Raw genomic sequence first — 25,150 nt, 5'->3', positions numbered from 1 at the left:
GAAGTCCCAGAGGAAAGACAGTTACAGCTCGGAAGGCTCCTTAGGACTTGTCTGCATGGGGAAATTGACCAGCATAGCTACTCCAGAAAAACTATTCCGCAATAGCTCCCCATGTGGGACACCTATTCTGGAGTAAAAATGCCTTTTCCTGATTTAGCTTAATTCACTTTGGAAGCGGCAGGACAGAGCGGGGACTTCCAGATTGTATTTTTGGTCCCATCACTGACTTTCTATGTGAGGCACTCGATTTCCCCCGGGTACAATGGGGGTGATCTCTGAGCCCCAACCCAGTGGGTGAAATCCATTAGTGTTTGCAAACGGCTCACAGACTGTTACATGGGCGGTGCTATGAAAGCACTAAATGTTATTCCTAGTCCAGCCTCTTCAGCCTGCTGTGGGGATTTTTATTGTTTATATACAGCAGCAGCAGGAGGACTGGGGCCCTGACTCAATCTCTGCCCTGAAGAGCTCACAACCTAAATAGACAAGACAGACAAAGGATTTATTATCCCAATTTTACAGATAGGGAAACTGAGGCACACAAACTGGGGATCCTTTTGTGTGGGGCGCAGTACGTAAATAGAGTAAGAGGAAATGCCTGACCTGACGAGCTCACACGCTAAATAGACAAGACATATGGATAAAAGGAAGGATTATTAGCCCCATTTTACAAGTGGGGAAACTGAGGCACAGAGTGAACTTGAGCAACTTGGCCAAGCTCACACAAGGAATCTGGGGCAGAGCCAAGAACTGAACCCAGATCCCCAGCCTAAACCACAAGGCCATCCTTCCTGTCTAATCCAGCCTTTCCGCTAGCAGGGGATAGATTTGCCTCTTCTTACTGGTCAGGGATGAGAGCTGCCAACAGCCAAGGCCTGACATAGCTGGAGGGAGGGGAGTTCTTTGTAGAGAGAGAATGACGTCCCTCTACGTACAGGGTGCCCAGACTCTATGGTGATGGCCGTATTTGAAATGCAGATGCCGAAAAGCATTCAGCTTCCCAGTGGCTTCCTTACCTTTCTCTCTAAGGCCTGTGCCCTGGAGTCCCCAGAAGGGCAGAGGCAATAGTTAGAAAACAGCCTCTTTGCCTTGGAGAAGATGGTCCCATGTGCATCTGCTCCCCATTTGGGACAGCTGTTGAGCTTCTGACTTAGCTCCTCCTCCAGCTCCTTCAAGTCAGGGGGTCCGAAGCCCCTGAAGCCCCCCAGACGATGAATTGTGTTGTCATTGCAGAGCTGACAGGCAGGGTTGGGATGAAGCCACCAGCTGGGCCCAGGCTCTGTCCTTGTCTCGTGAGAGGTTTCAGATGAGGGATTGAACTGCAGTGCTCCAGGGAAATCCAAGCTGGGAGAGCCGGTCAGCCGGGAGATGGTGATGCCTCCTGGAGGGAAGGACCAGGAAGCCCTGCTTGACGAGGGTGGCACTTCCTCGGCTCTAACCCACGGGCTTCCCCATCCCTTCTGCAGCAGAAGGTCTTCGTCCTCTTAATCATTCTCAGGCAAAATCTTCTTATCTGCACCGGGTAATGCTGTCGCCCCCTGCTGGTCCCATTCATACCCACCCTCTGTGTCATCTTCACCTCTGGAATGGGTCTTTCCCCCTGTCAGGCAACTGATGACGTTGTAGCCCCGGCAGCTGGCTGGCGAGTCAGAGCCGGCGTTCTGCTCGTCGGCCACGATTCTGATCTGCTCCCCCAAAGTCCTCACTGCGTCCACCAGGGCAACCTTCAAGAGGTCGCACATCAGCTTCACGAGGCGCTCCAGGCTGTCGTCATTCTGGACCCAGGGCAGATGTTCCCCTGGAGCCTTTGGGACCATGGATACGCCCCTGGGCTGGCCTGCTCCGGGCAAGGCCTCCTCCTCCTCCTCTCCGCTGAGGTTTAGCACCCCAATGCTGTCGTCATGGCTGTCAGTTGACGTCATCTCCATGCATTTGTCCTTTTCTATATCCATCTCTTCGATATCTTCTAGGACCTGAGGGAGAGGAACAAACCAGAGCAGAGCTCCAGATCAGGAGACACGGGGCTTGGAGAAGCGGGGGGGTCGAGTGTGTAGGACAGGTCAGGGGACGGGGATGTCTGGGCTACAGGCTGGGGACATCCCAGTCACAAGTGAATCTATCATTCCAAAGACAAAGGACTTTACCTCTGTTAACGGAGATAGCATTAGGGCTTCCAACCTCTCTAGGCCAGTGAGGGGGTGGAGGGGGGACTCCAGGACCCAGCCAAGCTACACAAATAGGCAGCGTTATGGCCAATGAAATGCAAGGAAAAGGCCTCCCCTGGAGAACACCAAGGAAAATAAACTCAACTAAAGGCCCAGTTGTGTCAGAAGGGTGTGTGTGTGTGTGTGTGTGTGTGCATGTGTTAAATGGCTGCTTTCCCCAGTGACTGATCACAAGGGGGGGGGGGGGGGTGGAAAGAGTCCAGCGGAGGGCAACAAAAATGATCAGGGGGCTGGAGCACATGATTTATGAGGAGAGGCTACGGGAACTGGGATTGTTTAGTCTGCAGAAGAGAAGAATGAGGGGGGATTTGATAGCTACCAACTACCTGAAAGAGGGTTCCAACGAGGATGGATCTAGACTGTTCTCAGTGGTAGCAGCTGACAGAACAAGGAGCAATGGTCTCAAGTTGCAGTGGGGAGGTTTAGGTTGCATATTAGGAAAAACTTTTTCACTAGGAGGGTGGTGAAGCACTGGAATGGGTTCCCTAGGGAGGTGGTGGAATCTCCTTCCTTAGAGGTTTTTAAGGTCAGGCTTGACAAAGCCCTGGCTGGGATGTTTTAGTTGGGGATTGGTCCTGCTTTGAGCAGGGGGTTGGACTAGATGACCTCCTGAGGTCCCTTCCAACCCTGATATTCTATGATTCTATGACTGATCACAAGGGGGGGGGGGTTGCGTGTGCGTGTGTGTGTGTGCGTGTGCATGTTAAATGGCTGCTTTCCCCAGTGACTGATCACAAGGTATGTGTGCGCACGCACGCACATCTTCCGCTGGAGCTCAGGGGATTTGAGACCCAGTGCAAGAGCAATTCCCAGCTGCCTGGGTGACCTTCAGCGTTGGAAGGACCAGTCTGAACCATTCATACCCATTGCTGAGCCGTGACCTGGACATCTCTCAATGGAAACACAGCAGCAGCTGGGAATGCAAACAGGATGTGAAGGGCATGAGGAACAGGCTAGGAAATAGCTCGGAGAATATCCTAAAGCCAAGATGGGGATCAGTGGGGTGGCCTGACCTGGAGCCGTCTGGTTAGTCCTGGTCACTCCACCTCAGCTGGGGCAAAGCCGATGGAGAAGGGGGTTCAGACCCAGGCGCGCTAGAGAGACTGAATGGGCAAGGAACTATCGGGGGAGCCAGCTGGGAACTTCGCTCTGCTACGTGGGCTGCCACGCTTCGGAACTGAGGCCCACCGCGTCACGACCTTTGCCCTCTGACATCAGAGATGTGAGGGGCGAGATCAGAAGCAGGAGCCATGACAAGGGTTCCGTCCCCACCTCCAGCGCTGACTCAGCCCGGGCGGGTCTTTTCCTCAGTTTCCCCATCTGTAGGACAAGGGCGATCCCCAGCTCCTTCTCCTCTCTGCCCCCTGCCCCTGGCCTTATTGGAAATCCCGGGAGGTGGGCGCATGGAGCTGGCGCCAGGAAAGTAGCCAGCCTAGTGCCTGACAGGACTTTGGAGGAGTCTGGCCCCAGGCCCTGCAGCGCAGTGGGGCAAACAAAAGGAGCCCCACGACCCATGGCTGAGTCTCAGGCTTGGGCCTAGTCAATAAACGATCCCCCCGCTTCCCTCCATCCCTCCCAGGATCCTCTGTGGCTCCATGTCCACTGCACAGCTTAGCCCAAGCAGCTCCTCACCAGGTCCCCTTCCATGGTGGCTGTATCACTGCGCCGGGCTCCAGCCGTGACGAGGCCCGGCGCGGCGTGCTCGGGATTCCCAGCTCCACTCCAGGAGCACGAAGACATCCTCGCCCTGCAGAAGGGACTGGGCATCAGTGAAAGGGGCCGGGGCACCATCCCCTGAGCCGTGGGGGCAGCATGCCCCAGCCCCCAAGGCTCATTCCATTTTGGGGCTCCCCGCGGAGGGTCCCGAAGTGGTGGCCAGTTAGCGGCAATTTTGATGGCAGCTTTGGAGGTGGGGCTGCTGGCCCACTGGGCCAACACACACCCAACTCACTGATGGCCAAGCACAGCAGGATCCCTGGGAACGTCATGCCTTGATTAGGGCTCTGTGTGGGTGCGGGAATCCACCCACAGGGGGCAGCTTGCAGGATCTGGGCCTGGTTCCAAGCTGGTGATCCAGCGGCAAATAATCTCCTGAGCCCATTAGTGCCTGAGCCATCTCCTCCCACTAATAACTGGCATGTTTTCAATGCAGAAAGGAGACTTGTGCTGCATTGCCTCTGTAAACCTCTATCCGTTAATGAACGAATTAATGCCCACAGCAGGTCAGCATTACTAGCCCTGTGGGGAAACTGAGGCACAGTGTTACTTGCCCCCAAGTCGCTCAGCGCATCAGTGTCAGAGGCAGGAATGGAACCCAGGAGTTCCTGGCTCCCAGGCCTGTGCTCAGATCACTAGGGCGGGACGAACGCCGAGCACTGCAATCCAGTCCCTTTAACCCCCGGGCTCCTGCAGATCAGAATCCCTGTCCCTCTCCCCCTCCCCCAGCCTGACATCACAAAGGGGCAAGCAGGCCTGCCCATAGGGCGCTGTCTCCATAGCAAAGCCAGGCCTGGCAGGTTTACCAGGCTTGCTCTCTATGATGTGTATTACATTAGCACCTTGAGCCCTCTGGGCTGAAACCGGGGGAGCTCTGTTGAGCTGGGTGATGCAGGGAGAGCTCGGCTCTACCCCCAAGAGCTCAAGCAGAGATCCTCAAAGGTATTTAGGGGCCTAACTCCCATTGAAATCCATAGGAGTTAGGCCCCTAAATACCCTTGAGGATCAGGGCCTTACAATCCAGCTGGATAACGGATAGGAAGGGAAACAGCAGGAGAGGGATTTACCTGACACCTGCAGGGTTTGTCATGCCACAGCTGGGAGCCCTTGACAAAGGAAATCAGTATCAGCTTATGGGGAGAGAAACTGAGGCACAGAGCGGGGCAGGAACCTGCCCACGGTCACCCAGCAGGCCAGTGGCAAAGCTAGGGACAGAACCCAGCTGTCCTGAGTCACCTTAACCACGGAGCCAGGCTGCCTTATCACGACAGATGGGCCCAAGCTGAGAATTCCTGACTCACAATCCAACCCCCGGCCCCGAGAACAGGGAGGTGCTTGGGGTCGGTTTGATCCCTTTAGATCCCCGGCTGAGTTTGGATTACGTGCACCTGCAGCGGTGGGGCTGCTCAGAGCCAACTTGCAGGGGGGCTTGGGGGTGCTGCTTCTCCCCCGACAGGAGCTTGGGGCTAGGGCTTCTATAGGTGCAGAGTGGTCCCTAGTGGAGTTTTCAAAAGCAGGCAACGCACCTAACTCCCCTGGAAGCTAATGGGAACAAGCCCCCTAAACACCTGCTCCCCCAGGCCCTCTGCTTTCAAGCCTGCTGCAGGGGATGGTGAGTCCAGCTCCACCCCTGCTGGCTTTCCACTAATGATGCGAATACATTAACCCTGCTCCCCCTCTCCCCCCGCCCCTGATTGATGGGATGGGAATCAGCTGCAGCCCCTGTGGGAGGCTGAGTATAAAGATGGGAGCTCAGCAGCAAACTGAGGGGCTATAGGGTATTCCAGGCAAAGAGAGAGGGGTGTGTGGGTGCCGCAAAACTCCAACCCCCATGGCTGAGGCAAGGCTGCAGGAGGAGGCTGGGGGAAGCACCACCTCCCTTGGGGGGGGTTTGGTCTCTGACCTCTTTGCCTGCCCCCACAAGGAGTGTGGTGCTGTGTTTGGCAAGGAGAGGAGGCTACAGAAGCATCTTGCTGTGCACGTGGAGGAGGTAAGAGGGGGACCTGCTCCCCTTTAGGAAGGTGGGGAGAGGGCTACCCTGCTCAGTGGCTCCGCAGAGCCTGTGACCTGCTCTTCCAGTGGCAAGGAGCACTGGAGTTGCCTGAGTCCGCCCATGGCTGACCTGTCTGAGAAGGGGTCTGAAGCAGGTGGGTTGGCTGCTTCTCTTCATCCTAGACGTAACCGAGATCTAGTAGGGTGGAGCTGCTTCAGAATGGGACTGGGGGTGGGGACATGCCGATTAACCCTTTCTAAGCCTGGGCTGTGGCACTCCTGGGTAGCAAAGCCACGGCTGGATTGCACCCCAGTGCCTGGCTACCAGCCCTCCTGCATTGGGTGTCTTGTCTAAGCCCCATGTTTGTCTGGGATGCCTTTTATCCTCCTCCCCCCACCTCCTTGATTATTGTAACACAGTCTGTGGCCTGTCCCTGAGTGTGAAGGGGTCTGGGAGGGTGGTGCAGTCCCTCACCAAGGCATGTCTCTGCAGATGGCTCCGCAGAGTGACCAGGCTGGCCGTGGCAAGAGAGTCCGCCGCAGAAGCTCCCTGCAGACGCCCAAGCTGCAGCAGGGTGCTGCCAGGCTGAACAGGTAGGGCTGGGGGGAGGGGGCTTGTCCTTTCTCTCTCCTCCCTTCTGTTGATCCGGCCCCCCCCAGGGGGTCTAATGGGCCTTGGTGATGCCTAGTGGGGCTCTCAGAGTGAGCACTCTGGGGAGGGAAACAGGAGGCAGGATTGCCCTGGTGCCAAGTGAGCTCTGGGCCCCATTGTGCCAGGTGCTGCCCTAACACCTAGTGGGAGAATCCCTGCCCTGGAGGCGATAAGTGTAAGTGACAAGACTGACCAAGGGGGAAAGGGAAACTGAGGCACACAGAGGGGAAGGGAGTTGCCTGTGGTCACACAGCAGCTCCGTGGCAGAGCTGGGAGTAGAACATGGTCTCCTGACTCCCAGTCCAGTGCCATACCCACTAGGCTGTGCTGCCTGCCACTGACCTGGCCAGGCTGTGGGCTGATCTAGTATCCAGAACTCTCTTCTCTCTCTCCTCCCCCCACCCCCCCTGGCACCTATCCCTGCCTTATGTTCTTAACTACACACCCCTTTCCTTTGGCTAACTGGCCTGGGCTGTGCTGAGCCGGGCTCATGCCAGCTGGCTTGGAGCGAACACTTGTCTATCAGCCGTGTCTCCACATTTCTCCAGCTGCTTGGATGTGGACTGCAAATCTGCCTCTGTGCCCAAGAACCACCTGCCAAAGCACTGCAGGGCCCAGCATGGTGCAGAGAAGTCCTTCCAGGTAGTGCATGCTGGTGGCAAGGTGTTAACGAGGTGGGGTGTTGGGTCAGGGAGAACAGCTAGCTAGTGAGTGAGGTGGGAGTCGGGGGGTCTGGTCACAGGTGGCTCCAATGGGCTCTTGAACCAGAGCTCCTGGTTGGGTCTGAGGTCAGCCGTGCTGATGCCTGGGCCATCCCTTTCACTCAGGGGCCTGGAGGGCCAGCGCTCTGGTAGCCCAGATAGCCCCCTAGGCACAGGATGTGATGCCAACAAAGTCCCTTCTCTGGGCCGATTCCCTTTCTCCTAACCGTGACTTGGAGCAGCACCTGTGTGGGGTGGGTCTTCATCTGTTGGGTGATCCTGCTGGGGCGTGAGCCTTGGCAGCGGGGGCTAGGGGAGAGGGGGTGGGGATCATCCCAGTGCCCCTCTCCTGGTGTATGGGTCTTGGGGGGGGGGGGGGGGGGAGTCAGCATTAGCCAAGCTGTGAACAGTGGGGCTTGGGGGCAGGACTGGATTCTGGGACTCCTGAAACTGGTGGAGTCTGTTCCTTCTGTGACCACACGAGGGCGCCAGAGGTCACGGCTCTGGCTGCCCTGTAAGATGGCAAGGGAAGGCCCAGCCCAAGGGGGCTAGCAAGGGGCCCCTGCACCAGGTGCCTGGGTTAGGCACAGCCCCTGGCACGAGTGTGACATGATCCTCCCCAGAGAAGCGATTCCCCTCTGCCCTTACAGTGCCAGCGAGCCTGGTTTGTTACCCCTGCCTAGCCCAGCGTGGGCTGGAGCCGCAGGTCTGGTCTCAGACCCTGCCTGGCCTTGCAGCCCTGGAACCCGTAGCATTTGCAGGGTCGCTGGTCGGCTCAAACTGCCTGAAAATGGCTAACGGAGAGAGGAGAAATTCTCCCCTCTGTGCTGGATGCTCTAAATGGCACCGGCAGATGTTTGATTCCCTGCCCCAGGTGTCGATTGCCTGGAGCTCCCTGATCAACCTCTGGGGCCTCCATGCTGCTAACACCCTTCCAGAGCCCCCCAGACCTGCTCGGTCCCATACGTGAGGGGCCCTGGGTTGGGGGGCCCTGGGAGGCTGGAGGGGAGGGGGATCAAAGTGCATCATGGAGGGGGGATTGGGTCTTGTTGACTTGTCTCTCCTGCCCCTCCAGTGCAGCTACCAAGGCTGTGAGAGCACCTTCAGGAAAAAGAAGGCCCTCCGGGCCCATTGGACCGAGCATACCACGGTGCTGCCGTTTGTGTGAGTGTCTCCTGTGCCCCTCGGGTTGGGGGTGGCTGATGCCACGAGACAGGAGACCCCCCTGGTGTGGCGTCAAGCAACACCTCCCAACGCGAGAGGGCTGGCTGAGCTGGCCTGTGCCAATGGCTGCTGAGTGCAGAGGATTTGCCATATCTGGTATTGGGCGCTGTTCCGGGCCGGATACTGAAGCTGGCCGGGCCAGTGGCCTTCTCCAGCTTGGCGTAGCCTATACGCTGGCCTTTCCCCTTCTCAATTCACTGCCACCCGTTGGCTGGGTCTCTCTGGATTAGCCTGGGACATCTCCTTTCAGACCTGGGGAGAGCCATGCCCCCTCCCCTCACGAGTGGGGTGTGCTTCGTTCAGGTGCCAGGAGCCCGGCTGCGCTATGAAGTTTGCCAGCGCTGCCAAGAGGAAAGCTCACCAGAGGAAACATGCTGGTGAGCGGCTTTGCCTGGGGTGGGTGGGGGAGTGTTGGGGACCTGCTGAATGGGAGGCTGTGGTTGCTGGCTTGACAGTCTGTGGCTCCCCGTCCACTGTGGACCTCTGCACCAGCCTCCCCAGGCTGGGATGGGGACATCCCTTACAACTCCTGCTTCACTGGCACAGCCGCCCCCTAGACACAGCGTGGCAGTGCCTGGAGGAGAACTAGCACCGGGCTGAACTCTGTGGTGGGAGGTGCCCTGCTGGTGTGTGGCTCTGAGCACATGGCGTCAGTGCTGCAAGCCGGGCTCAGCAGCCCCCTGGAAACTCCTGTGGTCCTGGGGTGGCTCCTTCCAGCCCAGTTCAGCATCTCTCTCCACCTGCTGATCCTCCTCCATGTCCCTCTTCCAGGATACCTGTGCCCCAAGCCGGACTGTGGGACGGTCTTGTCCACCTGGACAGCGCATCAGAAACACCTGCAGCAGCATCCTGGTAAGGCAGGTGTGTAGGGGAGCCCCATGCAATCTGGGTACCGGATACCAGCCTGCCTGCAAGCACTGAATGGGTGGCATCCCAAACCAAACCTCGCTAGCTCGTAAGATCAGCAGGCTGGGAGGTCACCTTATCCGCCCCAGCAGGTGGTGGGGAGGTCTCCCTTCTCCATGCAGTGGCTAGGGAGGAGATGTGACTTGAGAAGCCCAGGGCTTCGTTTCTCTCCTAATCAAGGTCTCCCTTTCTCTGGGCATCACCGGGGGGGGGGGGGTCATAGTGGAGGCAAACGATGGGGGACCTGGCAGTAGGTCAAACCCCAGTGTCCTGCTGACCTTCAGTCCTGGCTGGTTTGTCCACACCTGGCATCCTTGCCCCATGTTCTCTTGGTGGGGCTTCCAGCTCGCTTTGGAGGCTGGTGCTAGAGTGGGATCGGCCGCCTCCCCCAGGCGAGCAGAGACAATTGAGTCCGAAGGCTGCCCTGCTGTAGCTACTGCTGTACTCTGGATGGGCTATTCAATAACCTGCCCATCCTCCAGACCTGTGGCCCTCCTGGGGTAGGTGAGGGCTTTCAGCTGCTGCCTCTGCCCTTCCTTGGGGCTCTGGATTCTGTGGGGGCCATCGGATACTGATTCCGCTGGCCTGGGGCAGTCCTGTGTCACTCCAGCCAGTAGAACTTGTCCCATCAGACGGGCTCCAACTACCCCTCAACTCCCAAGTAACTTCTGCTGAGAGTGAGCTGGAAGTGGCCACCCTCCACCGCCACATCCTCTCTGGGGAGGAGGTGGGGGTATGAATCCCTGAACTCCTGGGAAGCACCAGGGCGATTGGGGTGTTGGTTCTGTCTGGGAGCTCAGCCTGTGCTCTCCCGCCCAGTGGAGTACAAGTGCCAGTTGTGCCCGAAGATCTTCAAGAAGCCGGGCGGCCTGCGGCGGCACAAGTCCTTCCACAGCCGGCAGAAGCGGGCGCTGCCGAAGCCGACGTGGGCGTGCCCCAAATCTGACTGCCAGGCCTCTTTCACCACCGTCTTCAACCTGGAGAGCCACATCCGGAAGGTGCATCTGCAGCTGCTGAAGTATCGTTGCTACTTCGCTGGCTGTGAGAAGGCCTTCGCCATGCGGGTAAGGAAGCAGCGGGGTCTCTAGGCTCTGGGGATGGGGCAGGGGCATGGGGCATAGAGCTGGTTGGTGGGAGCTGTGGGGCCTAGAGCTGGCTCTAGGCATCTCTACTAGCAGCAGCCGAAGGGTTTGTGTGTGGAGCTGGCTGAAAATGGGCTTTTTTTCCTATGGGAAAGTTCTAGGAAGAAGGTTTTTAACTTGATCAATTTTTTTGACTTGGCAAAAAAATCAACCCCCCAAATATTGAACTTGGGAAATGCTGTCCTAGTGCCTCATGGGAATTGTAGTTCCATTTCCTCATGCTCCTATTGGCCTTTCTAGGCAGGGCTCCCTGGGTGGACTACATTTCCCATGATGCACCAATCTTCCCCCTAATGATTAGGGGAGCAGTTGCATCATGGGAGATATAGTTCAGCAGGTGACCCTGGCCCATAGTGTAGACAGGGATCAGGAGGAAATGGAACTAAACTCCCATGAGGCACTGCACTGGAATACCCTCAAATATTTGAATAAGAGGGGTGGTTTTTTTTGAGGCGGGGGGGGGGTGTCTTTAACCAGGGTGAGCAGGGGTCTGTGCTGGGTGACTTACTCCTCTTTCCTTGGCAGGAGAGTCTAATCCGGCACCTGACGGTCCATGACCCCACAAAGAAGAAACTGAAGGTAATTGGCCCATGCCAGAGTGGGTCCGTCACAGGCCCTTCCTGAAGCAGCAAAATCTCTCACTTAAGCTGGGGTCTGATCCCAAATGGGGGGGTCCACCCTTCTACCCCAGTGGGAAGTGGGGCATGACCCCCCCCATTGCTCAAACATGATTAGCTGGGAAAGACCCTCTAGCATCAAACCACCATAGGAGCTGCCGGGGGGAACATCTCCCCTGAGCGCTCTGGGGTGTGGCTCCACTGGCACTGGTTACAAAAGAAGCTTGTTGGGGAGGGGCAGGGGTTGCTGGGGGTGGGGGGTGCCTTATAACGGGACATGGCTGAGCTGGGGAGCAGGGCCTGGGGTGGGGGAGCCCCTGAGGCGCTGGAGGCCCGAGGGGGAACAATGCCCTGAGCCCCACTCATCTCTCTGCAGCCGCAGTGCTGCCGGCCCAGCAGGAAGAGCCAGCAGCGGCTGGGCGCCCGGCAGCGGGTGCTGGTGGAGGAGAACCTGAGCCAGCTCTTCAGCCAGAAGCTCTATGTGCGACTCAAGCGCAGCCGGTCGGGCTTCCCGGCGGGGGAGGATGGCCCCGGGCGCCTGGGCCACACATTCCTCCTGCGCGTCAAGGCCAAGCTGGAGAGCGACCTGTCAGGGCTCTTCAACGAGCGCCCCGGCCGCCATGCTGTGGAGCCCGAGGTGAACCTCAGTGCCCTCTTCCAGCTGCCCCCAACTACCAGGCCGCAGGAGGTGGCCTAGAGCCAATATCCCACCCAGGGAGCTGCCACCTGGCCCCGAGTGGGGGGGGGGGCTCCGAAGCTCAAAGGCTGGGCAAGACACGACTTTTGGCTGGTATTTGCTTTAACTCTTAATTTGACCCTGGAAGGGGGGGGGGGGGGGAGCTCCCTGGGCAGGAAGAGACTGGCCTAGCCAGTCGGGCAAATGAACCTCCCTTTTTATGTTGATTTTTTTTCCCCCCCCCCACCCAGTAGAGGGTGTCTCTTGAGTTTAAGCAGGGGTCAGGACTGTCCCTGACCCTGGCGAGTGTGTGGGGTTCTTGCTGCAAGGACAGGGGCTGGGTTTGGGGGGTGCCTGGCCTGTGACCACCTGCAGGTGTGACGGGTGGACCAAGCGCTCCCAGCTGGGGCTGCTGTGAGCAATAAACACTTGCTGGAAAGCTGAGCCCTCGTCTCCTCTGGTCTTTCCTCCTCTGCCCCACCTGGTCTCTTAGCTCAGGGCCTGGTGGGGGGCACGAGGTGCTAACCACACACCCCAGCTGTGTTCCTAGGGCTGGGGGGTTGCCTTGGGCTCTTCCTGGGCACTGTTACCAGGAGCTGCTGTGGACAGAGCCAGCCCCAAGCTCTGGGGAGGGTGGTGGTCACAGAGCAGAGCTAGAATCAGCAGCTATTCCTGTTCCAATGGTACAGAGACTGACATCCCCTGCACCCCCCCCCGCCAGCCTCTGGGGGGGTCTCCAGCTCAATCCTCTGAGGAGGTAGGGGCCATGCTGCACAGGGAAAGCCCCCATAGGTCACTCATGGGAAGTGGGACCCTGTGCTCCCCATGGCAGGGGGTCTGGGGATAGGGAGTGGCTGGCAGCCTGGTGCCCTACTGCTGCATCGGCCATGTTCACAGTGGAGTAGCAGGGAGGCAGTGAGGGTGTGGATGGTGGCTGATCCAGCCGTGACACTCCATGAAGCAAGACCTCTCCTAGCTGTCCAGCCCCAGGTGTGGGTCCTGTGGGGGTGGGACTCTGCAGTCAGGGTGGGGAAGGGCCCCTGGCTGCAGCAGGGGTGAGCCATCTCATGCCACCTCCTGTACCCTTTCTGGGCTGGTGCATGGAGCCAGGCACAGACGCAGGCTGGTTCAGGCTCTGGGTGGGGTAGGGGGAGCTGAAGTGGGTCGTCCCTGGAGCACCCAGCAAACAGCTCTGCCCTAAATGCTCATTTGCTGAGCTGTGAGTGCAGGATCAGCTGAGTCGGCGGGGGGGGGGGGGGGGGTGAGATGCCCAGCATCGCTCCCAAGCTGGGGAGGGCCGAGTGCATTGTAGGAGCCTGATGCTGAATGATGCCCCCATGCTTGAGCTTGGACAGAGCCTTCCCTGGGAGCCCCTTCAAGCTCTCCCCTCCCTGGCCTGCTCCCCCAGGGGCCTGGGCATAGCCCAGGACTCCCCCCCTCCTCACTGGGCAATGTGAGGGGGTGGGCCAGGCTGGCATCCTTGATGCCAATCTGGAGCCCCATTAAGCTGGGGCTCAGTCCCCAAGGGCAGCCAAGTTGAGGGGTCTGTGGAAGGACTGGGAGCTGCCTTGAAGGGGTGCCTGTGGGGCTGGCATGGGCATTGTTGCTCCCCATGTGGCAGGGGTCTGCGATCCGGCTCGTGCTGCTGTGACCTCCAGCACAGAGGGGTCTGGCTCCAGGGGGGCAGTGGGTGTAGGCTGAGTTCTTCTCTTCTCTCCCCCCCCCTTAGCAAGAGGCAGTGGGGGCATCCCATGGTCCATTCCATCCCCTGCCTGCCCCCTCCAGAATTCCCCAGGCAGGTGACTCAGTGCAGTGGGGGTGGCTGCCTCTGACTCAGCTCTCGCAGGGAGGGGACCTGACCTTGATCTGGGCCTTGTGCTGCACCAGCCGCCTGCCCCCAGCTGCTCTGATGTATCTGGGCACTGCTCCTCTCTCTCTCTCTCCTCTTCTCTCTCTCTTCCCCCCCCCCCCCCTTCCCTGAGCCAGGGCTTGCCCTCTTCTCCCCCCCCCCTTGGCAGGGGATGAAGTGCTACCCCGAGGCTGTGAATTCTCCACCAGGTGGCCAGCAGAGGGTGAGCAGATAGCAAGTGTGGAAAATCAGGACACTTTTGGGGGGAGGTCGGGGGGGGTGTAGAGGGGCCTCTATAAGACACAGCCTCTAATAGGCTGTCTGGTCACTCTAGGAGGTCTTCTCTCTCTCTCTCTCTCTCTCTCCTCCCCCCCACCCCATCTCCTGGTACTGATCACAGATGCAGAAGTGCAGAGCTGATGCTCCTCCAGCCTCACCCACAGCTGTGCTCTCTATTATCCCAGCTGGGGCTGTCCCCTACCCCCGTTCTCTGCAAGTGCATGCTGTGAGCCGGGGCCCCATGGCTTTGGACAGATGTGAATTTGCACATGGGCTGGTGTCAGGGAAGTATTCTCCATGGCATTGCCCAGCCCAAGGGGGCAGTATCTGGGAGGGCGTTGCATGCTCCTAGAGGCACCGATCCAACCTCACAACACTCCATAGGGGGCTGGATACACAGGAATCGCTTCCCCTCAGTGCTGAAACGCAGCCCCCTCGGGGGCGGAACAGGGTAGCTTGCAAACAGCATGCAGCAATGGTGCCTGGCTCTTTGGGACAGGAAGTGAAGAATGCCCATATTTGGTGGGTTGGGGTTTGGGGGCAGGGCAGGGCTTGTGGTGGAATGGGGCTGGGCTGTGAGGCAACACAGGGTGGAAGGGGCTTTGAGATGAATGAGGCTGGATTGGGATAGGGGTAACTGTTAATGTTAATGGATGCCTTGCTGGCCGCTTTTCTCCCCCCATCCCCAAAACTGGTAGTATCCGTGCAGGGAAAGGGTTAATGCCAAGCAACTGCTCTCCTTAAAGCCTGGACACACATGAGCAGAAAGAGCTGGTGATGGGGGCAGGGGAGGGGGATAAGAGGCTGGGGACTTGGGGGGGGGGTATGGGGGCAAGGATACTGGGGGATGGGGAGGGAGCTAGGGTGGGGACCGTGGAGGCTGTGCGTGTGAGAGACGAGCACTTGTCTGTCAGTGGGTTGGTATGCAGGTGTGCTTTGAGGGTGTGTGGGAGGCTGGGGAGTGTGCATAGGGGGCTGGGGGAGTGAGAGGTGTGTGGGGAGGATGTGGTGGGGCTGGGGTGTGCATGGGAGATGGGGGTGCATAGGGAGGCTGGGGGTGCAAGGGGGCCTGGGGGCTGCAGTGTGCGTGGAAGGGTGCATGAGGAGCTGGGGTGTGCATGGGAGATGGGGATGCAAGGGGGGCCTGGGGGCTGCAGTGTGCATGAAGGGGTGCATGCTGTGTAGCAACACCTCTCCCCTGTTCACGGGTCTCGGCGGATCCCCCAGGCAATGGCGCGTGGGGATGGGCGAGCGCTGGAGATGCTTTCTGGGCACATCCACACACGTCACCCCCCCTCCCCCCACGTGTCAGGGAAGTGCTGAGCTCGCCTGTGATGGGCAGCACTTGGCAGGAGCTGGGGCAGCTCCAAGGGGGGGCCGCACTTTGCAGCTAATGCAAATGGGCCTGGCATTTGCCTAGTGGTTTGGAAACGGTCCCAGCTCTGTCTTTAGGGGCTGCGGGGGCCGGCTTGCCCGTTTAACCCTTCGCTGGTGCCATGCTCCCGCCTGGCGAGGATCGAGGTGCGCTGGCTGAGCGGGGCCGGGCACGGCGCTGGCACGCAGCAGGGTGTCTCGCCCTAGCCCGTCGCCCCGAGGGACGGCTGCACGGCCCTGCGGGGTTGGTGTGAGGAAACGGGGCTGAGGCCACTGGATTCGCTCCACTTGTGCCTCTAAGGACACGTCTACACGGCAGCTGGGAGCGTGCGCCCTAGCTGGACTAGCCAGATGCACCTGAGAACAAACCTCCCCAGCCCCCTGTGTACGTGTGCAGACAGGTAGCCTGACCTGCTCCCCGTGGTTCTGCTGCCATGTTTCGCATGCCAGCGCGTCTGCCCAGTGTGGATGGCTCCTAAGAGCCAGCACCAAACCTGTAGGGCAAGCGCATAACTCCAAACAACCCTCATGCCCTTCCTGGGGCCATGTACAATGCCTAGCGCACAGGGGTCCTGTGGGCCCTACAATAACAGAGTCACAACACTCACTGAGGGGGGGAAACCCCCCCCCCATGCTATCTCCCTTCTCAGAAGCCCCTGCCCTCGGTGAGCAAACGGAGTGGCTCTGGGCGGAAGAGAATTCGCTCCCGAGCCCTATTCTGCAAATGCAGGTGGTCCGGGAAGGCCCCTGTGCGCCGTATGGAGTGGAACACGCTGCAATTATTCCAGCCTTTGTTTGCTTTCACGGTCACATTCTTTTTCCTTTTAAAGGCGGCTCACGCTGGGCATTGAACGCTTTCAGGTGGTGGTGATGGTTTTTTAAGGTGGTTTTGCCCAGCTCCGGGCGTTTGCTGCTGCGGGCTGGGATCAGGGCTGAACTCGCGAGCAGGACGGGCCACGGTGAGCCCTTGGGTGGGGAGAGCGCCAAGGAAAACCTCTCCTTGCAGTCAGTGCTGGCCCCGGGGCGGGGCAGGGGGTTCAGTAGGGGACGCTCTCCCCTGGTGGTCAGTGCTGTGCTGAGGGAAAGGGGGGTCAGCACTTGCCCCAGTGGGGTGCTAGGGGGCGCTGTGCTGCAGGGAGCAGGTTAGGGGCCTGCTCCCCTCCCAGTCAGTGTTGGCTTGTGGTGCCGAATAACATGGGGGGCTGTGTCTCCATCTGGGGCATGTTCCAGGCTGGCGCTGGGAGGAGGGGGTACAGCCCTGCCCTGTGGATAAGCCCCCCCCATGAGGGCAGGGGCTCCCCCCACCCCCAGGGCTCCCCCCTCAGAGCCCAGCACGAGACTGAGGTCTCTGTTCCCAAGCCCTGGCTGGAGCCCAGCCGAGACGTGCTTGTCCCTGCCTGGCCGGAGCCCTGAGTGTGATGCATCCTGACAGGTCGGGAAGCTTCCCAGCTGCCCCCAGGTGAGAGCCGGGCCTCAGCGCAGCCCAGAGCCCTGGCCAGGGGCCAGCTCCATCCACAGCTGCTCCCAATCTGTCAGCCAGGGAGGCCAGTGAGGAGAGGGGCCCAAACCACAGGGGGCTGGTGGGCTGGGCTGGTGCCGGTGAGGGGGGTGGACGTCAGGTATGTGCTCGGTGCTGCAACGAAGGACTCACTATGCTAACTCCTAGTGCTGCCCTTGCAAGATTCAAAGTGCATGTGCCCCTGCTGCTGCAGAGCCAACCAACGGGCCCATCCACCCCGGTATCCCGCCCCTGCTGCCCCAGAACCAACCAACGGGCCCATCTACCCCGGTATCCCACCCCTGCTGCCCCAGAGCCAACCAACGGGCCCATCTACCCCAGTATCCCACCCCTGCTGCCCCAGAACCAACCAACGGGCCTATCTACCCCAGTATCCCTCATCCCTGCTGCCGCAGAGCCAACCAACGGGCCCATCCACCCCGGTATCCCGCCCCTGCTGCCGCAGAGCCAACCAACGGGCCCATCTACCCCGGTATCCCACCCCTGCTGCCCCAGAACCAACCAACGGGCCTATCTACCCCAGTATCCCTCATCCCTGCTGCCGCAGAGCCAACCAACGGGCCCATCTACCCCGGTATCCCACCCCTGCTGCCCCAGAACCAACCAACGGGCCTATCTACCCCAGTATCCCCCATCCCTGCTGCTCTGGATCAGACCAATGGACCCATCTTCTGCTCCCCCCAGACTCCAGCAGTAGGCAATTGCTGCTGCTGTGGAAGACAGCCCTTCTCTCTGCCACAACAACCCACAATGCACCTGGCCAAAGGCACAGCGGGGCACATGGCTGAGCATCAGTTCCTTCCTGACCCCTTGTGCCCTGACGCCTGAGAGCTGCTTCCCCATGAGCTGGCCCTGCCTTGCTTAGCGACAGATGTTATTAATAGCCGGAGAGCCAGCCTGCCAGGATCTGGGTCAGTGACCTCTCCCTGCAGTGGAGTGCACAGAACAGAGCTGTGATCTCTTTTGTTGGTGCTCAATGTACTGGCCTGGAATCCCAGCCCCCCGCTCTTTGAGGTGTGGCTGGAAACCTAGAGCCCTAGATGATCCCTCGTGATCTGCACTGTTAATGGGGGGGAATCTCTCCCTTAAACTTCTCACCCTGGTGGGGTACCCCGGGCAGAGGGCACTGTGCCTCTGGCCTCAGTCCGGGGTGTGCATTGGAGAGACACTGGCAGGGGGTGGGTCTAGGGTGACCAGACAGCAAGTGTGAAAAATTGGGATGGCTCCCAGCGCCGTGCGTACGGCGCCCTGTGTCTCGGGGGGGCATTGATGGCTCCCAGCGCGGTGCGTGCGGCGCCCTGTGTCTCTGGGGGGCACTGATGGCTCCCAGCGCGGTGCGTGCGGCGCCCTGTGTCTCTGGGGGGCACTGAGCGCGGTGCGTATCATGCCCAGTGACTCTGACCCAGCCTACCCCCTCCCCCACAGTTACCAAGATCACCTGGCTCCAGCTGGTCGCTGGCCGACCAGGGGATGCCCCAGCCCGGTGCTGGGTGGCTTCCGAGCTCCAGCCCAGCTCCAGAGCCCGGTCAACACCTTAGCACCGGGGCGTGCGGCGCACAGACCTGCTGCCCCTGTCACACCAGCCCCTCCGGGAGCCGCCCTCCGAGCTGCTGCTGAGACAGCCGGAGCCTCCCTGCGGCTTTGCTCCCCCAGCCTACGAGTGAAAGTAAATATCAATGCGACGTGACACATGAGACGATGGAAAATTCCTAGCCCAGGCCGGAGACGCTAATGCAGCCTGATGGGCCCTCGCTGGCTCCTGGTACTTTTCCGTAACCCAGCCCTGACTCAGCTCTGCCCATGGGAACGCGCCTGCCCCAGCAGAAACACGAGTCACCCCCGGCTCTGAGGGGCCACCCGGGCACTGCCAGACCCGCTCTTGGCCTCTCCTTACTGGTGACCCACCTCAGCTCCTCCGCCTGGCCTGGCACCCGTGAGCACGTTCTCCATGTAGCGTGGGACGGCTCGTGCCAACCCAACAGGCCCTGCGTTCCCGGGAATGGTGCCCATGTGCCAGCCGCTCGGGGAGAGGGGCCACCTGGCTTCTGGGAGCAGAGCTGGGAGCCAGAATGGAGACGGGGCCGGCCGCCAGGTCAGGGGCCGAGCCAGCCCCAGAGCCACAAGAAAGCAGGAGCAGGCGAGAAACCCGCTGCGTGGCCAAAGAGAGCAGGGCGTGTGTGCCGCCTCCTGGGGAAACTGAGGCACTGTGGAGGGCAATGAGGCATTGTGGCCTCTGTGCTGGGGGCTCTTGGTTTAGCCAAAGCACAGGGCGTGGGTGCTGCCCCAGAGCCGAGCCTCCCCAGGAGTTTGGGCTGGGCGAGCCCGTGGGAACGGCCACAAGTCCCCTGCCCCAGGCTCAGCCGCAGCCCCTGGTGGAGACAAGCCAGCAGGAGGGCTCAGAGGCGGGGCGTGGGGTGTAATGGGGCCAGGGCAGGTCGTGGCCGGCTGCAGCCAGGCGCTGGGAACGCTGACCTCCGAGCAGCCCAGGGGGCTGGGAAAGCAGCTGCTGGAGGAATGTCGTCCCCTAGCCTGGGAGCTGGAGGGCAGGATGCCGAGGGTCCCCAGAGGCCTGACTTGGGCTGGCTCTCCAGACAGCACAATGCACTTCCATGCAGGCAGTTCTAGTCTCTGCCCCCCACTCCGCTCAGCATGGCGGGGTGGTGAAAGGGGCCCCCGTGCCACTCAGCAGCGCCCCCCCCCCCTCCTGACAACCAAGCAGTGCCCTTGCTTCACCACCTCAGGGGGAAGAGGGGCACCATGACACCAGCACGGGGATATGGCCTGCTCTGACACGAGGCTCGGCCAGTAGCCACGCGCCTGCACTGTGTCTCCATCCATCTGCAACCAGTGTCCGCAGAGCGGGTGGATCTCTGGGATCGACCGACCGGGCGGTGCCTGGGATTGGCTCGCCCTAGCACTGATCAGCACCAGCGGACTGCGTGTGGACTGGGAGCCAAGACTCCCTGATTTCTCGTCCTGCCTCCCTAGGTGTCTGTGGGCACCTTTGTGCCTCAGTTTCCCCATCTGGGGATGTCGATGCCGACTTGCCTCCTAGGGTGAGCCAACGGTTGGTTGGTGCTTTGTTGCTGTAAAATGCCTGTCACTCGGTTATATGCGAGAGCTGCCTGTCTCCTCTATCGGGGTTTCTCCGTCCTTGCAGGAACGTGCCTGTTCTCAGGGCAGTCAGCGTCTCAGAGGTTTACCCAGCGCCTGTCAGCCTCGTTAGCGGGAAAGACGTGGCGTGTAATTGCCAAGCGGCTGCCTGGGCTCTGAGCTGGCTTCCATCTCATTGACTCCAGAGGGGAAGGATCGGGCCAGGGCAATCACAGCACGTCTGCTCCAACAGCCTCCAGCGGGTAGAGGAAAAGGGGTTGTGGGAGCAGGTCACGCTCCAGCCGCATCCATCCCAAGCAGTGTCCCTGTTGCCCTGTGCTCGCTGCCCAGGGGAAGGCCAGGAGGCTGCAAACAGACGTGGTGTCTGAACTCCCCGGAGATGGATTTCATGCGATGTCCGTTCCTCCGAGCGCATTTCCCTGCTGCGAGTCACAGGACTGTTGGCTTTGCTGGCTGGGAAACGGAGCTGCTTTCCCTGGGTTAGAGAGAGAGGTTCGGAACAATCCCAGTAAGCATGGACATGGGCCCCAGTCCAAGGCCCAGATCCGAACCCCACGGGGAGGCTGGAATCTGAACCCAGATCTGAATTTGGGGCTCGGGCCTGTGGCGCCATAACAGACGAAGGGAAGGGAATGGTGAATTGTTAACCCTGGAATGCAGTGTGGGGCGTATCGCCCGGCTTCCCGAAACAGGGACAAGAACGCGGGGGCCTCGCCACAGACAGGCTGAGTCCGAACAAATCGCATGTGTGGGTGTGTTTGTGGGGGGGTCTTTCTGCTTCTGGGGGGCGTCTGAGCGTGTGGAGGGGGTGTATTTCTCTCTGTGTGTGTCGTGGGCATGTCTGTATATGTACATTTGCACACGTGTGTGCGTTAGTCTTACCCCAAAGGACGTGCTGAGCCGGGGTGTTCCTCACAGCAGCAGTCAGAGCCCGACACAAGCAGCAGTGGGCGGTGAGAGCCAGAAGCCCCAGGAGTATAATACAGGCCCAGCTGGGCTCCGGCACACAGGCCATCTACACAGGTGGGATCCAGACTTCTCGACGCCGGGCTGGAGGCCAGACGCTCCATGTGTGCGTCACACACCCAGCTGGACATCTGGAACCCCAGGATTGCCATACACACAGCGCTTGAATGCCCAGGTTTACCACACACACACACACACACACACACACACACACACACACAGCTGGACTGCCCAGGACTAGCAGACATGCACAGCTGGAACGCCCAGGTATACCAGCTGTGCACAGCTGGAACACCGAGGAGTACCATGCACACACAGCTGGCACACCCGGGATTACCAGATGTGCACAGCTGGAACACCCAGGAGTACCATGCACACACAGCTGGCACACCCGGGATTACCAGATGTGCACAGCTGGAACACCCAGGAGTACCATGCACACACAGCTGGCACACCCGGGATTACCAGATGTGCACAGCTGGAACGCCCAGGCTTACCAGACATGCACACCTGGCCTCCAGGATGACCCGATCAGGAAAACACACAGACACTCAGTGGGCAGAGAACGCCAGCCCGTGCCACTCAGCACACGCCTGGTGCCACCCATCGCAGGCACCTGCCTCATCCAGCTACCCCCCCCTTTATCTTGCGGCCCAGAGGAGCTGCCCATTCCCGGTCCTGTGCCGCTCTCCGCTGCTCACGTCACAGCGCAGAGAGACGGGTGCTCTGCCATCAGGGAGCCAGCCAGGGCCCCTCAGAGCCGGCAGCGAGGGAGCCAGGATGCCTTTTGCTCAGGGCGGGGCGGGGCTATGAACTATTCAGGGAGCTTTGTATGGCTGCAGCGCTCACTCAGGCAATCTCGCCAAGGGCTTCTCTTCGCCATAGGGCAGGGCAGTGCCCCACACCGGCCTCTGCGAGGTGCTCCAGGCACAACGACCCATTCACACTGTGCCTTTCCACCGAGCTGTGGCAGTGGGTTTCCTGGGGGGGGCAGAGAAGGGCAACGCAGGGAAGAGCGTGCTGGTCCCAAATGATAATCAGCCTCCCCACCCCCAGTCCCCATCCCGTGGCTCAGCGGTTGGCCGGTTTCAGTGGGGCGCAGGGCATTTAGGGGAGAGGTACCCACTGCTACAGGGCGAAGGCCCCAGTCTGGCTCCAATGGCCTTCCTGTGCGCGCAAAGCCACCTGGCAGCTTGGGCGCATCATCACGCATCACTGGGACACGTCTTGTGGGGGCTGCTGCCCATGCCCTGGCCCTGAGGTCACAGGGGCTCTGTCCCTCATGCTGCCTCAGTTTCCCCATCTGGAAAATTCAAACGGTACATGTCAAAGGTGGGTTTTAACCATCCCAGTTCAGAGGGGGGTCTGGGCGGGCAGGGGCGAGCTGGGCCATTACAAAGGGCGAGGTCACTGGAACCCCCAGGATTGCTGAAGTGCGGGGCGGGCGCTAGGGCTCACTTGCCAACACCGGCCCGGCCACTGGGGGCCAGCGCAAACACCAGCGCTCCGGAGCAGCGTGGGGCGGGTAATGAGTGAGTGCGAACGCCAGGCAGATACCGGGGGATGGGCAGGTTAGCTAGCGGATGGCCAGAGGATTGTGTGTGGCGACGGATGGATGGATGATGTGCGTGGGGTGTGTGTGGATGGATGGATGGGGGGGGGGCTGGCTGGCCAGAGATATGTGTGTGGGGCGATGGATGGATGGATGATGTGGATGGATGGATGGATGGCCAGAGGAGTGTGTGGGGGGCTGGCTGGCGAGGTTAGATTAGCTCGAGGGATAGCTGTAGCGCTGGCTAGAGTGGGGGGTCTCCGCTCAGTCACAGTAGCCTGCGGATCCCCCCCACCCCAATCCCACCGGCAGGGCCGGCGCTGGGACCCAGGGTCAAGTCCCTGCTCTGCCACAGACTCCCTGTATGATCTTGGCCAAGTCACTTAGCTTCTCTGTGCCTCAGTTTCCCATCTGTACGAAGGAGATACTAGCCCTGTCCTGCCTCCCAGCAGTGCGGCATTAAAGCACGTGAGGTGCTCAGGGTAATGGAGGCCATATAAGCTAGATAGAGACTAGAGTAGGCACCTGCTTGTCAGGTCTCCTGGGTTTTAGTCCTAGCTTTGCTAGTTATTTGCTGTGGAGCCTTGGGCAAATTAGGGGACCCTCCCCCGCCTCAGTTTCCTCAGCTGTAAAATGGGGACAATGCTCTGGCTATGGAAGTGCAGCGGGTGATTAGGATGTACGTGGAGCCTCGCCAGGCGACACCCTGGCATTCTGCCTCATGCAAAGTCTCGCTGCTGTCTTTGGGACCCAGGCCTGAGGCAACTCTATAGCCCCACCCCCGGCCCAGTCAGCGCCGAGGCGGCCGTGCTGGGCAGAGACAGCGTGGGGGCTTTTTTGTAATCCTCCCATCACGCTGGGGCAAAGCAGCGGGGCCAAGGCCAAGCTAAGCGGGCGCTAACCTCGCTTGTGCCTGGGACCCTGCGCTAGCAATGGGCTCCTGCGGCCTCCCCACACCACAGCGAGGCTAAGTGACTTGGCCAAGGTCACCCAGGGAGCCAGGAGTCCTGATGCCTAACCCCCCTTGCCCTAACCCCCAAACCCCACTCCCTAGCAAGCTGTGGGGCTAGAACCCAGGCGTTCTGCTCGCCCACGCCCGTACCCTAACCCTGCCCCCACCTTCCCATCCGGGGACTGGAAAAGAACCCAGGCGTCCTGCGGGAGCAGGGCCGTGACGCTGCAGCCGGAGCGTGCCGGCCCAGCAGCCTCCCCGGGGCCAGCCTGTCTGCATTGCCCGGGACACTCAATGGATGCTGGGGTGACACGTCCCCGCCATAAATTCTGCTGCGTGCCGGGCTCCACGGCGTGGCCAGGAGCCAGGCTGCCGACCGAGGCGGGGACGCGTGAAATACAGCGCCCGGGTGGGTCCTCGCAGGCTCTTAGCACCCGGCTGTCAGGCCTGGCTGCGCCCCCGGACTCCCGCCCGGGCTCCTGGGGTTGTTTGCTGTTAGCTCAGCGCTGCGAGGCTAGGATGGTGCAGGCAAGTGCTTGGCTAATTCCCCCCACGTACTGATTGACACCCCTCTGCCTGCCCCCCCCCCCCATCCCAGACCCGCCACACGAGCCAGTCCCATCCTGGGTGCCATGCACTCCGGGCAATGCCCCTCACTCCCACCCTGGAGTCCCCTGCTATTCCAGCCCCGGGCGCCTCACCCCCCCCCCGCAGCTCTGCTGCTGCCCCCCAAGCCCACCCACTGCCCCCCCTTCCAGTGCTGAGCTCTTCCCACCCTCCCAACACAGCTCAGCCCAACACTCCTCAGTTCTGCCCCTCCAGTCCCACCCCACACTGGGCCAGTCCTGCACTGGGGTCCCTGCCCCTCCATCCTGGTTTGAAGCACCCACTGCTCCCCCCACCTATAACACAGCTGTGCAGCAAAGAGTTCCCAGGGCCAGGCAGCCCCAGGTGCTTGTCGCATCCGACCTGGGCAGCAGTATAGCCTAGCGGTTAGAACAGGAGCATGGGATGCTCTGGGGGGCGTGTGAGCGAGTGGATATAGCAGGGTGCTAGGAACCAGGACTCCTGGGTTCTAGGCCCAGGTCCAGGAAAAAGCATGGTCCAATGATTAAAGCAGGAAAAAATCCATCTTTTCCCAGGGCTAGGAAGGCGCATTGCTCTGTGGTTAGACTAGGGGACTATAAACCAGGACTCCTGGGTTCTATTCCTAAGGCTGACACTCTTAGGCAAGGCAAGCCAGCCCCAGTGACCGTTCCCAGCTCTAACAGCCACCCAAGTCTGTCTCGCTTCTCCATGCCTCAGCTTCCCCACCCAGAAGGGTGCTGGAAGAGCCTGTGTGCCCTGGTGAGGGGAGGGTGTCTGAGGGGCGGGCAAAGGGCAGGTCCCAAGCTCATGGGCTAATGACAGGGCACAGGGGGGTCCCTTTGCAGCAAGCCATCCCCACTGGCACAGAGACAAACCACCCAACGCAGCCGTGAATGCGACATAGTAACATTTAATGTGGAACTGGGTGGGCCAGGCCACTGGCCGAGCTCACATGCATCCTCTCTGTACAGGTGCTGCGCCACGCCGCTGGGGCCAGACCGGCGCCGGACATTATTGCTTAGGTGAGTTGATCTGGGAGTGGGGCAGATTCCCCCCGTCAGGCTGCAGTGATTGTGTGTGCACATGGGAGGGAGGGGGTCATGGCT

The 25,150-nt window shown here is 60.3% G+C and overlaps 1 protein-coding gene across 1 annotated transcript; it reads left to right on the top strand.

The window, feature by feature from the left end:
- The first annotated feature begins 5,772 nt into the window (after nt 1-5,772).
- LOC135894408 (P43 5S RNA-binding protein-like) lies at nt 5,773-11,872 on the top strand. The gene is made up of 9 exons (XM_065422483.1): nt 5,773-5,931; nt 6,427-6,527; nt 7,134-7,227; nt 8,362-8,450; nt 8,814-8,887; nt 9,282-9,362; nt 10,236-10,480; nt 11,084-11,137; nt 11,552-11,872. The coding sequence occupies exons 1-9, from the start codon at nt 5,773-5,775 to the stop codon at nt 11,870-11,872; spliced, it is 1,218 nt and encodes a 405-aa protein (XP_065278555.1).
- The last annotated feature ends 13,278 nt before the right edge of the window (nt 11,873-25,150 follow it).

The sequence above is a fragment of the Emys orbicularis genome, chromosome 25 (genome assembly GCF_028017835.1).
Source record: "Emys orbicularis isolate rEmyOrb1 chromosome 25, rEmyOrb1.hap1, whole genome shotgun sequence".
NCBI lineage: Eukaryota > Metazoa > Chordata > Testudines > Emydidae > Emys > Emys orbicularis.
The sequence above is the reverse complement of the archived record's forward strand: the minus strand, read 5'-3'. Positions and strand labels throughout refer to the sequence as shown.

What these genes read in the sequence shown, in the direction of transcription:
- LOC135894408 (XM_065422483.1), top strand. Translation starts at nt 5,773, where the DNA reads ATGGCTGAGGCAAGGCTGCAGGAGGAGGCTGGGGGAAGCACCACCTCC. An exon ending in TCACCAGAGGAAACATGCTG is followed by an intron (nt 8,888 to 9,281) that starts GTGAGCGGCTTT and finishes TCCCTCTTCCAG; the next exon opens with GATACCTGTGCCCCAAGCCG. An exon ending in CCACAAAGAAGAAACTGAAG is followed by an intron (nt 11,138 to 11,551) that starts GTAATTGGCCCA and finishes ATCTCTCTGCAG; the next exon opens with CCGCAGTGCTGCCGGCCCAG.